The following is a 15,663-nucleotide window of genomic DNA, read 5'->3' on the forward strand; positions in this document are numbered from 1 at the left end:
CATATTCTTTATGAACATCCTAATTTAATTTTTCTTGTCCTTTAATTCTAACACTACTAAAAAAATAAATTTAAATAAAATGGATTTTTTAAAACTATTTTTTATTTTTTTATTATATATTATTATTTAGTCTGTTGTATTTTATATTTTACCAATAAGTAATTGTTGGAATACAAAGCGACAAGAAAAAAAAATTAAAATGGGATTTTTTTGAATGATATATGCCATTTTAATAGATGTTGAGACTGAGAATGACATACAAGGTGGGACAGAAGATCCTTTGTGCTAAAAATGACCAGGCAATAAGTTTGTCAATTCGTTTGGAAAAAAAATAAGTTTGTCAATTATCCTTTTCGGTATTTTACTCAAACAAGTTACTGGTGGAAGAAAAGAAAATAGTGAGTAACCGTAGAGGTACATGGACATCAACATGGTTATTGTATCTTTTTTTAAAAAAAATATTTGTGTATATTGCTACCCTGTCAAAAAAACTATATTCCTAGATATGCTTAAAATTAATTTGAATAACCAAATATTCCCTATCCTTTTCACTAGTGTACAAAAACAAGCATCGGAATAAAGTTTTTGTGGATCTGAAAATCAATGAAGATTTGGTCTTTAGAAATATTAAAGGTCGTTGAAGTCTGAAAGGACTTCAACTTAGTATGTTGAGTATATTGTCCAACGCGCAAGATTTTTTTGAACATTCAGACAAGTTTTCTAATATCTTTTCCTCACTCCTGAGTCTAGAAGATTTGTATATCCTCAATAGGCTTTTCTGAAATTCATTTTTTGTGTGGATGATACAATATATAATTCCCTAGTTCTATATTTTGCTGTCTAACATGTTTGCAAGTTTATCAGTTGTAGCCTCAAAAAAAAAAAAAAGGGTTTATTTAGTTGTTTAAATCAACTGCTAATCCAGCTTAGGCAAATTGAAATTTGGATTTGAAGAGTGAAATTGAGGTTGTTCTTGAGCCACAAACATAAACAACACAAGAATCTCATAGTAATACATTTTAAGCACATACAACTGCTAATCTTTCGCAATTAAATTCAAACTAGTGAAAGGAAAGTATTATACAGGCCTTGTGCCTTTTTTCTAGCACAAACTTTACATTTTCCTTATTTACAATGCCATGAAAGCCAAGAGTTCTTTAATGCAAGAATTAACACAACACAGTATAATTATTAGTACTTCAAACTCCTTTTTTTTTTTGGTGGCCAAAGAAAGTTTGATAGAAGAGTGCATTCAACAGGTTTAAGCAATAGACCACTCCCTTCTCAACTCCACAATCTCATTCTCTGGCAAAATCACTCTCACAATCCTCCCAAAGCCACCATCATTTGGCCCCGGCAGCACCAAAACAGCCCCTTCATCACCTACTCCATCAATCCAATAGCTAACACCAACTTGTTTTGTTCCATTGTATTCAAATCCATGAAAATTGGCATCCTCATAATTCACAAAGGTCAAATTTGCACCATAAACCTCAAAATCAGCCAACCCTTGATCCCTTTCCATAACTTCTTCGATCTTTTTTCGCTCGTCGATCGCCTGATTCTTGATCATTGCTGCCAATTCTTCATGGCTGGCTTTTGCAATAGCAAAGTCTGCTTTCACTACACTAATTATTTGGCTATTGCTCAATCTTCCATCTCCCTTGTTTCTTGAATCCTTCTTGCAAATTGTCACAACTTTTGGTTCATTTCCATGCCTAATTTTGGCTACACACTTCCAAATCACAGCACAAAGGGACTCAAAAGGGGCAATTTTAGGGCCATATTTCCCACTTATCCTTGACTGAATATCGCTCAATTCAGTAGGGGTGACATGGAATGAGAATGTCTCCATGTTACAGGTATTGACAGTTATCCATTTGTCTGCAACTGGGCCAACACGCTTCACGGAAAGTGGATCCTCCATCATACTTTTTGGGCTTCCAGGATCTTGATTCTTGTTGAGTGATTGGGCTGTGTTGAGCAGCCTCTGGGGCTCATCGCCCGCTAGGATTCTTCCTAACATGTTCATGAATTCTGCAGCTGAAAATGCATCGCCAAGAACATGGGTCCAGCTCAACCCAACTGCCATTCCTCCGCATTTGAATTTTGTGTACTGCATACAAGGCCCATTGAGAAAATATAGTTCAAACCCACTTAAATCTTCTCCAACTTGAATACAAAATTCCACACGCCTATCAACATTCAAATAACTAAGCAAAATGGGGATTTGTTTTGAAATTTCATACCATGAACTTAATTTAAAAGTATAACTCAGAGGAAAAAAACTTAATTTAAAAGTAAAAAAAAAAAAATTAGTTGTCCATGTCAAATAAGCCCTCAATCCTAAATTCACTCGTTATAAGATACTAAATTCGCTTTTTATCAACTTTTTATAGAAGTTATTTTTGCGCAAAAAGGTGTATAAAAGTTCAACCCTTTTGGTTAGGGGAGGGTTCTTTAGAATTGTTTTTGCTGTTAGGTTCGGAATTTGGGAATTTGAATCACATGCCTTGAGATGGGAGGGACGTTAAAAAAGGAAAAAGTTCAACCCTTTCATCTTATCCTTAATGAATTTACCAATTGATATTTTGCCTCTTCAAATTTAACTTAAATACAATGAAAACTACCTTTTTTTTTGTATTATTCTAATTTACCTCAATCATGGCCAAATATGTATCTTACTTGGACTACCAGTCACATGAAGAGTGAAAGACATAAATTAATGCATGCTTAAACACTCTTTGTATATATCCATCAAGGCATACTTAAAATATTAATTAGGAATGCTCTATTGGCCAGAAGAATTAGTCAGAAACAGAAGATAAATTTCTAATAATAATCTAATCTTTGACTGAGCAATATTTGTATGGGTCCTAAAGTAGAAGGTTTGGGACCTTGAAAATTGAAAGCAGTCATAGATATGGGACCTCAAAGTTTGCTTGCCCATTAATTTTCATGTCTGATTGGTTTTGACATTTCACTCGAGAGCAAGAAAAAAATGTGTGGTTATGATTCCTGCAATAGGACAGCGGTAATTAATCTCCCACAAGCAACCGGTGTTTAAAAAAAAAAAAATTGTAGCCAAAGGAACCCAGGGAAAATTAAAACCAAAAAAATGAAGAATAAATGTGAAAAGCTACAAAACAATTGTTCTTTAACTACAAAAACAATAATGTTCTTTGACTTTTATGTGTTTAATGAAATTCCTGTTGGTTGAGTATTTTGTAGAGGACAATATCATGAAATAAACTTCAGACAGAAACAAGTATGCCTCCTACAAGAAACCGAAGACAATGACGGGGTTGAAATTATTATGTCCTAATTACAAAGTAGAAACATTCCATCAATTCTCTGAGCATAGTTTCTTGACAAAAAAAAAAATACAAAATACTCACTTGGTCAAAAATTAGAGAGTATTTGATTTATCTTTTTATTTTTTTAAATATTTTAACAGGGTGGGATTTAAAAAATCGGAAGAGATAATATAAGATCTGAATCCAGAACTACTAATTCCTTAGGTCTCAACTTTAATTACCAGATCAAAATGTTCTTGACTTGATATATATACTTTACAAAACTTTATTAATATTGGTGCTAAAGAGAAAGTTATCATCAAGTCATAGGGGTGATCACTTTTTAGTTTTTGTATGGTAGTTAGATCATGCAGTCTTTTATGCAAAAATTGTGACAATATGTCCATTTGAAACATTGGGTGAACATGAAAAATAAGACATCATAAAAAAGAAATCATCTATTGAGAACCTAAGTTACTATTATGTTAATTTTTCAAAGCTATTTTTGCTCAGTAACTGAAAATTTAATTCATGGAAGTAGTGCACTATATTTATTTGACACTTGGCAAGGTCCATAGACCGATTTAGTTTAGTGATGGACCGTCTCATAAGTGTTTGTTTTATGCAGATCCCACATAAACACCATCCATATCAGGATTTGTATGAATTACAATCATTCACTTCCACATTTCTCTTACACATCACCTTCCCAATTAATGGCTGGACCATTGCTCTTTCAACCTGTCATTTTTTTTTTTTTTTATACTTGGTCGTACAATTATAAAGAGTAGTCTATTCAAGACAGAACCTTTTTCAAACTTGATTTCATGAAATAGGCCATTTTTTTTTACAATCTAATAGGGAGAGGGTATTGCCTACTTTCACGCATCAATATAGCAATTGTTTGTAGACTTGATTTTTTTAATGAAGGTGACACTTAATTTTTTAAATTTTTTTGATAGGAAGGTTAGAGAAGTAGGTGAAAATGAAGGTGCACTTCCTCAAAAAATAAAAAGAAAATCAAGTGTCACGTCAACAAAGCCCTAACATTCAGAACTGTACGATGTTACTATGAAGTTATGGACCTGTTTTCAGAGCACGCATTCTCCCTTGACCAAAGAAGGCAATAACTATGCATGTCTGCATACACTTCACATAGCTAGCACGTTTTTTCTTGAAGATGCAAGTCTAATTGTGAAAATGAAATACTAGCATAAGTTAATTTCAACAGAGATTTAGATTTTTGCCATGCTAGTTTTACTGGTGGTTTGCAGGATTAGAACTCTCTTCATTGCTATTAAGTGCAATAATTCAATCACAAAAGTGATTAAGAAAGTAAGAAATGGCTATTGGATAGACACAGACGTGTGAATATCTAAAAACACAAAGTTGACCATATTTTACCTTGTCTCTATTACATAGAGTTGAGGATAGAATTGTGGATATCATTTTGCTAACCTTATTTTAATGTCGTTGCCAGTCAATTAGTGTTAATGTTAGTGTTGATACCACATCATTAGCTTAAAAAAAAAGATATTACACAAGAGAGGACCATCACAACTCTGGAACTTCATTGCTCACTTAATTACTAGCCTTGTAATGGAAAACCCAACTAAAATTACCTTATAGATACCATATCTGCAAAACCAAATTCTCTTAAAAGTTAATTGAAAGGCTTAATCCCCCTTACTCAAACTTGATAGACAATGGAAAATTGGATTTAAAGAAAAGGACAAAAGGAGAAGAAAATCTTAGAATTGTAAAAGAAATTGTTCGGTATTTTGGCTCTAAAACAATTTGTTTTAACCTTAAAGTGCCTCTTTCATCAACAAGAAATCTGGGAAAGTTAGAAATACGGCCAAGCTCTCATTTATTCCTCCTGATTAACTAGCGGCAGTGGTAGATTTCTATACTTACATACACCTTACAAGATTTCCAGTTTCATTGATGGTCAGGCAACAAGATTTATATTTAGTATTATAACTTTAAAACCATTCATGAGAAGCAATATATAAAAACGTATACGTACATCCATAACATACACATAAATCTTTCTTGCCAAGTTCAAAATAAAAAGGGGTAATTGTATTGTAATTAAAAATAAAAGAAGAAAAAGGAAGTCCTTAGGTGTCAGGTAGATCAGTCAAGGCATACCTGTAAGAAAACAAGGGGAGAAAATCCCAACTCAGGACCAATAATTTTATCAGAAACAAGAAGCTTCTCGAGAGCAGGATCGTGCTTCTTCATCTCAAGCCATTCATCCAAGGTCTTATCACATTGGGCTTCAATAAACCTTGCACCACAGTCATTGCATTTGATGACTGGCCGGCCAGACTCTTCTGATCTCCTAAACCGGCCGCAAGTTATGTAGAAATGGTTGAACCAAGTGAACACTGGTTCCTTCATTTTCCTGATGGGTAAACCATCAAATGCTTGGCTTGGAAAATAATATACACCTTTAAGGTAGTGTAACTTCATTGCTAAGTCCATGTCGTTTGGCTCATGAACGATGTCTTGTCCTGTATATCTTCCCGGTCCAACCGAGGATAGTTTCATGTTGTAGATCAGGCCGCCTGACTTGTCCTCTTTAGAGGAAACCATTCTCGCAGGGAGAATTTGTAGTGAGTTTTGTTGGTGAAGTTTTGAGAAAGAGAGAGGAGGGGTGATCTCAGGTTGTGAAGGTGTGTTCCTGTGCCACGACAGTCGTCTTAATATATATATATATATATATATATATATATCTTAATTGCTTACGGGATAAAACTAAGGGATAATTGCAGATACCTCCCTTAATATTTTTGACAATTGTACTTAAATACCTTCTAAAATTAAAAATTACACTCACCTCCCTTTAATGGACACATTTGATAAATATTGCAACTCCTATCACTAAAAGAAAGTTAAAAAAGTGGGAAAAATGTACTGACACACAAGTTTTTGCCAACTTTACCCCTCTTTATATTCTGAACGAACATTTCCCACTTTGTTTATAAAAATTAATTAAAAAAGGGAAAAAAATATGAAAGTAGTAGGGATCCTCTCAGTACAACAAAGAGTACATATACAATTATGCACTTTTAATCGTTAAAAGCAAGAAGAGTTGGACAGGTTGCAACGACTCTATCTTGGCAATATATAAGATGGATAAAGTGTCAAAAAATGAATGCTATTTTCAACTCTTGGCATTCTTCCTCTCTATGGCTGTTGAGGAATAACAAAATCAATTTTGCTTCTCAGGATAAAAGTTGAGAAATGACAAAATCAATTTTTATTTTGCAGATGCTCGTGCCAAGAAGCACATAAAAAAAATATTATTGTTGTAGGCAATTTTTTCTCACATTTTTGCAATAATATTAGCCACAACATTTGGAGGACAAGTTGGTCATTATGAGGCTTTTGGTACTAACATGTTGTCACATCTATCACAGAGGGGAGGTAAGTGTAATTTTTAATTTTAAAGGGTATTTAAGTGTAATTGTTAGAAACCTCAAGGGAGGTATCTGAAATTATCCCTAAAACTAATGATAAATCTATGTATCTTATAGGTCTAGACAAATCCAATCTATATACATATAATCCATTCACTTGTATTTTTATAGCGTCCATTTAAATTATTAATTCTTGCCACATGACGGTGTATATATTAGCATTGGATGTTATATGTGTAGAAATTGAATTTGAATTTCAAGTTTTGCACGCAGTGTATACATCTAATGCCATTAGAACACATGCTGTTTGTCATTTAGGAAAATTTTGTGCTTACTTAAATATGGTTTTAACTATTACTCCATCTATCCCAATTATTTAATCATGTTTCGGGAATCTAACTATTTAAGAATAATGGTTTGATTGTGATGTTTGTGTTTCTTTTTTAATTTTATCCCCACAAATTTAAAATTTAAATTTAAATAGTAACATTCATATGATTAGAAAGAAGGGTTATATTGGAAAGAGAAACTAAAAGATGCTTTGACTTTTCCAATATGACAGATATTTTGGGACATCTCAAAATGGAAAGTATAACACTTTCAATAGGATGCAGGAACTAGTAGACTTGTTTGTTCTAAGGAAGTTATAGGTATAATGTTGATATATGAAATGTAAGTGTCGAATTGATTAAGATATGCATGTGTCGAATGCCAAAGAGAACTTGGGGACAGCATTTATATGTGTTGAACAGGTCGAATTTAGTCTTTCCTTAATGTGTACTGCTTTTGTGGCGAGTAATTGACTTTTGAACTTGAACATTTTGAAAACCTAAAAAGCCTACTTGGATTTGTTTGGATCCAATTATTTGCAAAAGATTTTTTAGTATTAGTTATTGTAATATTTTTTGCAACGTGATAAAAAAAATAATTAAAAAATATATTTAAAGGATGATAGATTTTTTTTTTTTTTCCAAATAATGGTATAGAGATCCAAACATAGCCACTCTTGCTTTATGATGATGTATATAGCAAAATATCGAAAAATACTTTGACCGTCTTCCTCCTACGGTTTGGTGACAAAAGCAATTAATGTCAGAATTTGACTATAAGGATATGGTGGTATATGTTTGGTTACATATGAATCATAAAAATACTACTCCTATAGTTTTAAGGAAAAAAAAAACAAAAGTAAACCTAAAAAGAGAAAACCAATAACGCCCTTCATTCGATTAATTTCTTAGTCAGTGGATTTATAAGTTGGTCTTATGTGGACAATTCAGGATGAGGACATATAGAATATAGTTTTCATATTGATTTATTTCCAGCGAAAGCTCACATTAGATCTAATTATATTCACGATTTGCTTCAAAATTTACATTTGCTTTCCACAAAAGGTTCTAATCTAAGTTTTTTTTTCTTTTCCCTTTCATGACGTTTTTTCCTTTCCAAAAAAGGGAAATTAAGTTCTGATGTGAGTTGCACATGCAATTTAAAATCTCATGGGACTTTCACATGCAGCATTTTGGGGGAAAAAATGTAAAAAAAAAAACCATGAAAAGTATGTGAGATAGGAATTATTTTTCTTGATTGTATGTTCCAAGGTTGTTGTTCCAGTATTTTCCTCCACTTAAATCTTTTTTTTTTCAAATTTTTTCTACTGATATTCGACTTTTAGACAATTTAATTGTTGAGTAAGTTTTTGATATACTATTAGCATATAAATGCTTTTACACTAACAGGTTTATATCATACCATATAACATGAGTTCAAATTTAAAATTTAAATTATACACATATGACATACATCTATAATATTAGTGTTAAAAAAAATAACAACATCGTGCCATAGTGCATAAAAAGTTAATTCTTAATTTTCCCTTTTAATCTCTCCTAAATACTTATATATATATATATATATATATATATATCTCACTGGGCACTTATACACCGCGCCAACCGCGGTCATGCCTCCTAGTTCTGGTATGGGCGTCGACAGCTAATGGTGCCAGATATATGGTGATTATTCAAGGGACAGGCAACATGGGAATGAACCATGGCTCTGGTCATTCTCTTGCAAACTAGGTAAACTTATTATGTTGTGTCTTTCTCATTTCATTTTTGTTTTCTCATTTTTGTTGGCTGAATTGACCCATGTCGGTTGATTAATCTTTTTATATGTCTCGAACTTTCGGGTTCTGCATTATTTGATGGAGGAAATTGTTAGTGGAATATGAAACAATATCTAGTGTATAATAGGGATTTCAAGATAACAAGTAATGTCATGAGTTTCTCTTGTGGATCAATTGACTTATACATATGTATCATCTTTGTTTCAGTATAAAAAAAAATAAAAAAAAGCTTCTAATGGCTAAATATTTTGTTTTAGGATTCCTCTAACTAGTGATCAGGCACCTAATTTATTATGCAAATATACATACACCTACATTTATCATCGTCCTTTATATTTAGACGCTTTTCCAAATTAATTTCGTTGTTGCAAAAAATTAGTAACATCTCATTCCTTTTTTTTTTTAAATGAGTGAACCCTTTTCTATTATTGATCTACCATCATCCAATACGATTTAAGATAGTCATAAAATATGGAGGGTTACTTGGAAATAAGTAAAAAGAAACAAAGAGTTATAGGAATAAAATATGGACCTTTGATAACGCAAATCCCATATCTTGCAAGATCGAGAACTAGAAAGACTAGGGAACATCAAAGTATTTAGGTTAATAAGAATATATTGGGCAATTTTAGCATTGCAAAAAAGAATGGATAAAGAAACAAATTGATAGACAAAGAAGTATGAGGTGAAGTTTCCCGTGAGGGTCAGGTCACAGGAAAGCCAAGCGGCAAGGTCATGCAGTTGAGAGTGTTTACTATTGGGTGGTGGCTATTCTTTCCATTTTATTGCAGTGGAGAAGTGGTTGTGAATAATTAATATTTGCATTGAATTATGCATGTGAGAACTGAGAAGTAGCTACTTATCATCTATCCCATTTTATGTTGCATTAAATTTTCCAATTCTGCAGTAGTAAATGACTACTTATGATTAAAGGATAGGTGTAGTTTAAATTCTGAGTACACGTAGAGATTTCTGATTCCAGAAATTTTGGTGTGAGCTTTTTGGCAGAAAACTGAGCTTTGGTGTTTGTCATGGGTTGACGTCCAAATTGTACGGAGGGTAAAGATACCATCCATATATTCCTGAAGTACGACACTTTAGACAATTACAACTTCACCGGCTGTCGGTTTTTGTCTTTAGAGCCAATCTAGTGTTATTTTCACGGCTCTAATAAATTAGCTATAAAAATAGTTGTAGGTATTAATCAAATGTATTTTCGGAAATGCGTAGGCCATTGGGGTGGGCAAAAATATCCGTTAATCCAAAAACCCGTCATATCTAATCTGATTCGATTCGAAAATTAGGATACACGATTCATATTATTTGATCAGATTAAAAAAGGATCAGGTACCAATTTAGATATAGGATGAATTAGGATCACATAATTAAAAATTCGCCGATACCCGAACTGTTATATATATTTATTATTTTTATACAGATACTATAAAATAATATTTTTAGACCTAAATAAGTAATTTCATTGAACAAATTACATTACAAATATGGGAGACTATAGTTTTTTTTTACAAGATTCATTTATAGAGATCATGATTTTATGTTTTTTAGAAAAGACTTTAATTAATGTGGAATGTATAATTTTAAAAAGTGCTACTTATTTCAAATTTTTATTGATTTTTAATTCTTTTAAATTTTTTTCATTTTTCTTGTATTCTCTTCGCATGTTTGTTTTTGGTGGGGGACATTTTTTGAAAAAAAAATCTTTATCAAATCTTAGATGAATAAGTAAAATACAAAATTAAATTAGTATAAATCATTTTTTAAAAAAATTAAAATGATAAATGGGATAGGATGGGTACTCGTTGATCCAATCCTATCTCAACGAGTACCCGATAATGGGGTACCAATTGATATCGGGATGGGTAAGGGTCAAAAAATGGCTAACGTGCAAGGTGCAGATCGGATCAGCCAAATGATGCATGGAGCAGATATCTGACCCATAACCACCCCTTAGGCCGTGTAGTCTAGCCATTTATCTTGAAAGGCAATGAATTACTGTCCATCTCGGCATATAATGCATGGAATTACAATAGTAATAACGTATAGTACAAGAATTGAGTAAAATCACGATAAAAAAAATTCTTTGCAAATTTAAGTTACTATGCAGTAATTTCACGCTAACAATTAGGGATAATTTTAGAAACCTCCCCTGAAATTTTTGATAATTTCACGTGGCTCCCTTAAGGTTTCAAAAATTACACATACTTCCCTTATCCATTTAAAATGACAATATTAATCTTAATATTTTAATAAAACTCTCTTGTTGCCATGTTTATACAAAGGATGGATTTAATCATTTTTTTTTCTTTTTCCTTATTCATTTCTCTTATATTTCATTAGAAGTATAGAAGAACTATTAATGTTGTCGCTAATATTTATCCAGATCAAACATTAAACCGATAACTTTTTTATGACTTTTAATATCATCCAATTTTTTTGTAACATTTTTTGTATCAAAATCAACAATAATTAAAAACAAATGGTCCAAAATCACTACCAAACTATGGTAGTTCCATCACTAAACTAGTCAATAAATTTTTATTAAAAAAATAGTCCATAAACTTAAAAAACACAAGGTAAGACTTTCTTCTCCATCTTAAAAATAACCTATATTCCCAATAAAGCACTATAAAAAAATAGCTTATCATAGCAAAAGATTTATTGTTATAGTTAATTATTAAATAACAAATATTGGCATGAAAAACTTGAGACTTCTTTTTTTGCCTATAATTGTGTCAAATTACTTTACAACTATTTAGAAGAATTAATTAAACTTTATAAGATAAGGGCATTTTAGGGTATTCATTATATTTTTGACCTTATTTTAAGGCTTGGTTACCAAAGTGTCAAATTAAGGGAGGTAAGTGTAATTTTTAAAACTTCAAGGGAATTAAGTGAAATAGCCAAAAAGATTAGGGGAGGTTTCTGAAATTATCGCTAACAATTATTCTCAAGTACAAATCTAAAGCCCGTGAAAAAAATTTCGGGGAGATAAAAAAATAAAAGATGATTCCACATCCACCAACTGCAGAAGTAAAGGAAACTAGTGAAACTGCAGAAGCAATTAAGGATCTTTCTTGATTGATAGAATCCTTGTGAAGTTGATAAAAAGGAATCCCATGAAACATCTGAAGCCAGGTGGACGAAATTTTGAGAGCTGTTCCAAGAAGAATTTTTGTTTGGAGTTTTGTCTTTGAGAAAAAAAAAATTGGGAAATTAGGTATGATGAATTTGGTGTCCTCTCCTTATTTGTCTACTAGTATAAACAAGGAAATGATAGATTGATAGAGATACACGCTTAAAAGTAATAGTATTTTGTCATCAAAGAACATTTGTTCAAAGGAATTTATAAAGTTGAAACCAAAATTTTCGTTATTTAGGAAGTATGAAAATAGAGAAAAGTTGAAACTCTACTTTGCTACCCATGGTGGGTTCAATTCAAATACAGAAGCTAGGTAACTCCGCCAAATTGGGAAGAATGCATTTCTTATGGCATTAGGAGAAGGAAAAAGTAATAATGAAAATGTCCCTTTGACAAAAATAACAAGGACAACGGCAAAATCCCACCACCCATGTTGAGCTAGTTTGCAACATTTTTTCTTTGAAACGCCTTATTTGTGCTGAGAAGTTAAAGAGTTAACTTTTTGTTTGCAATTGTAGCTGTTCTATCAAAATCAAATTGGAATTTGCAAGCAAGTTAGGTGCTTTTAGATGGCTGCATTTATTTTGACTAAGTTTTCAGCCGTGACGCTATAAATCAGGTGGCTAGGACTTGTTGTTTTACTACAATGGGTATGAGTCCGAAAAATTGGAGTGTGGAAAGAATGGTTCAAAGGAAAGGAAAAGCCAACTGGGAAAGGTCAGAGTGTGGCGTTGATTTGCATTGTTGCTAATATATATGAGGATCATTGTCCTTGGGAGTAGACATATGTGATGCATTTGTAATTTGTATAGCATGGTTAAAGTGTGCTATTTTTCTTGGCTAATTGATTAGTTGGATGGAGTCACAAAAACAAAAGGCACAATTATAGCAAGACTAACTCTCAGAACATTTAATGGAGATTGCAGTGCAGTCCGTACTCGACCAGAACACTTGAACTCCAACAATTATTTACAGTCTAGTAGACAGCTGAAATAGGAAAACGAGGAAGGGAAAACACACCGGGCAGAGAGGTCAAGCTAAGAAAAGAATAAAAAAGGGTAATGGAGAGAAGGTTAAGAAAAGAACAAGAAAAATTGGCAGAGTGTTAGTTGCATCTGGCCTCAACTCCCCGCCAAAATTGTTCTTGTCCAACAACAACAACAACAACAACAACACATGAAGAATAGTGAATTTCCATTCTTATGTAGAATAATTTTGAGTCTGAATAGGTACATATCTATGTAACATAGAACTTGATAATTATCCTGACCAAGCCAAGCCACTAAAGTCTAAGGTGGCTTTTATGCAAAAGTAAATTCTTATATCGACAAAAGCTTTTGCATATGAAACTATATTGGATCGTATCAAGATTTAAAGAGAGAGACGCATTTTGGCCAAAAAATTTTTTATGGTTTTCACAAACATATTTTTCAATCATCTTTTTATCTCACATATATCAAATTGCTGCAGTATATTTTCCACAAAAATTCTAGAAAATTGCAATCCAAACAGGAAAGTACATTGATAACCTTTTTGATACTAAGGGTGCGTTTGTTTCAATGTAAAAATTTTTCCCAAAGAGAACATTTTCAATGAAAATAATTTTCCTGAAAAAATTTTCATTTCCCTTCATTTTCAGGTGTTTGGTGAAGTTTCATGCAAATGTACCACAAAACTAAAAACTACAAGAAGTAGATTCCCCAATAGAATCCCTGCAACTACCACCATCCCATTTACATTGAATTTACCATCTCAGCCTAGAGACTCATCTAATGCGGGACAAAATCTTTTAAAATACTCCTTTATCTACATCACTAGTTGCATAGTAGCCACGATTAAACCAAGATAGTAGAGAATATGGGTGGTATTTTGGTGAACAGTGTGAAATTTTAGCCTTAATTGTCTAAATTCTAAACCCAGTGAGACTGCTCATCGTCTTCTTCAGCGGATTAGACTTCAGCTCTGCCTTCTACAGTTCTACTGATGCAAAACTTTGGCCAAAAACCTTTTGGTGAAAAAGATGATTTTATCTTCAAAATTCACGAGAAAGACTCGCATCTTAACTAGAAATGAAAAAAAAAAAAAAAAAGCTTCAGAGAAAGCCCCAAACTTCAATGTACTTAACTAGAAAATCAAAGTATTCCATAAACTTCTACTTGTTATCTTGGAATTCTGCCTGCAGGGAACTTGTACTCGGCACAAATGGATGCTGTAATGCTCTTCTTATTCTCAGGTAAAATAAATCTTTACTTGATGATTATGCTATTCTCAACTTGATGGATTTTCTTTCCTTTGTTATCTGCTGGTGCAACTTTGCAACTGCTCACTGCTGGTAACTTGGATATTAATCATTGTAATTGATTCCTCATTATATGTATTCTGGACACTGTGGTTTTTGATAAACAAGTGAATCTGTCATTATCATGATTGCAATTGGTCTCACCTTTATAGTTTATGCTTCTGTTTTCTGTTTTATTTTTCAAAATTCTACTAAAAGTAGAAAATAAATATGCAGCTAAAGAGACCCTCTTAGAGTATGAAGAGCAATCTGCTGAAAGATTCTTTCTTTTTATTAAGCTCTCTTTGCTGCATTGTTGGTTTTTACTCACAATTTTTGCTTTCATTTAATGGACCTTTTTCTTTTATAAAAGTTTGTCCTTCAGTCTACATCAATTATATAGATACAATATTACAAGCAGGAAATAAGTAATGTCAGGAGAGAAGTTCAGAAAGGACACATCAAAGTTGATACTTGTGCTTAATGCCATCTCTCATGTAAAAGCTAATTGTACTGAAGATTTGAAGGATTGCCAAGGGATACTAGGCATGGAGCTCAAGTTGAGGAACGTGTGGACACAAATATATTTGATGCCCTCTTCCGGATTTTGCAGACAGAAGGCTGTGCAGGGCTTTTAAGGGAATTGTTCCGTCCATAGTCAAAGCCGCACCGGTTTTTTTTTTTTTTTATCGCAACGATAACATTTGTATAATCTATTCTAACCTAGTCTAAGGGGAGAGGAAGCCAACGAGATTTTCCTGTCGAAGGAAACCACAATTATATGACAGCCACAATTAAGTAGCAAGATGAGAGGCAAGGGTTGAATCATTGACCTCTCACTCCTACCAAGACTTAAATGTCTTAGTTGTACCAACGGTCCAAGAGGCTGTTGGCAAAAAGCCGCACCTGCTGGTGCTGTAACTTTTGTTGCGTATGAATTCATGTCAGACTTGTTTAAGTCCGTTTTGACTTGAAATTATACCGATTCTTCAATTTCATTTTCTGTTTGCTCTTTGCTAGTGATGTTTGTTCACTCTTCTGTAATTCCCTAGTTGTTCTTTTCAAACAACCTTTGTAGGAGGACATACAAGGCCTGGTTTCAGATTCTTTTCGTGTAACTTGCGTACTCAGGATGCAGAATTGGTTCCAATATCTAGGAGTGCAAATGTTGAAAGGACCATAAAGACACGCAGGTGCGGAGAAGCTACATACTGATTGTTGAAGGGGAAGAGGGAATTTGGAAGAGTTGGCAGAACAAAAATTTCACTTAAAAAATCGAAACAAAAGGAGGCCTGACCTTGGTGATGAGAGTTCGGCTGTTTGTGCAGTTGATCACCGCCCTGCCATGATTATTGTTGAGCAATCTAATAGAA

General features: G+C 32.9%; 1 protein-coding gene and 1 long non-coding RNA gene across 2 annotated transcripts; one reads left to right on the top strand and one right to left on the bottom strand.

Annotated features, from left to right (window-relative positions):
• Nucleotides 1-1,050: 1,050 nt before the first annotated feature.
• On the bottom strand, nt 1,051-5,985 carry LOC113736850 (protein ECERIFERUM 26-like). The gene is made up of 2 exons (XM_027264025.2): nt 5,451-5,985; nt 1,051-2,116 (listed from the first exon to the last, which is right to left on the bottom strand). The coding sequence occupies exons 1-2, from the start codon at nt 5,895-5,897 to the stop codon at nt 1,262-1,264; spliced, it is 1,302 nt and encodes a 433-aa protein (XP_027119826.1). The 5' UTR covers nt 5,898-5,985; the 3' UTR covers nt 1,051-1,261.
• Nucleotides 5,986-13,746: 7,761 nt separating this feature from the next.
• Nucleotides 13,747-15,283, top strand: LOC140038956 (uncharacterized). Its single transcript, XR_011842467.1, has 2 exons — nt 13,747-14,245; nt 14,513-15,283. It is a non-coding gene; the product is annotated as an uncharacterized lncRNA (long non-coding RNA).
• Nucleotides 15,284-15,663: the final 380 nt, after the last annotated feature.

This window comes from Coffea arabica, chromosome 3e, assembly GCF_036785885.1.
Source record: "Coffea arabica cultivar ET-39 chromosome 3e, Coffea Arabica ET-39 HiFi, whole genome shotgun sequence".
Lineage (NCBI taxonomy): Eukaryota > Viridiplantae > Streptophyta > Magnoliopsida > Gentianales > Rubiaceae > Coffea > Coffea arabica.

Bases quoted from the DNA above. Each gene is read 5' to 3' on its own strand.
- LOC113736850 (XM_027264025.2), bottom strand. From the start codon at position 5,897: ATGGTTTCCTCTAAAGAGGACAAGTCAGGCGGCCTGATCTACAACATG. The intron at 2,117-5,450 runs GTATGCCTTGAC...CCTTGTATGCAG, and splicing joins CTCCCCTTGTTTTCTTACAG to TACACAAAATTCAAATGCGG.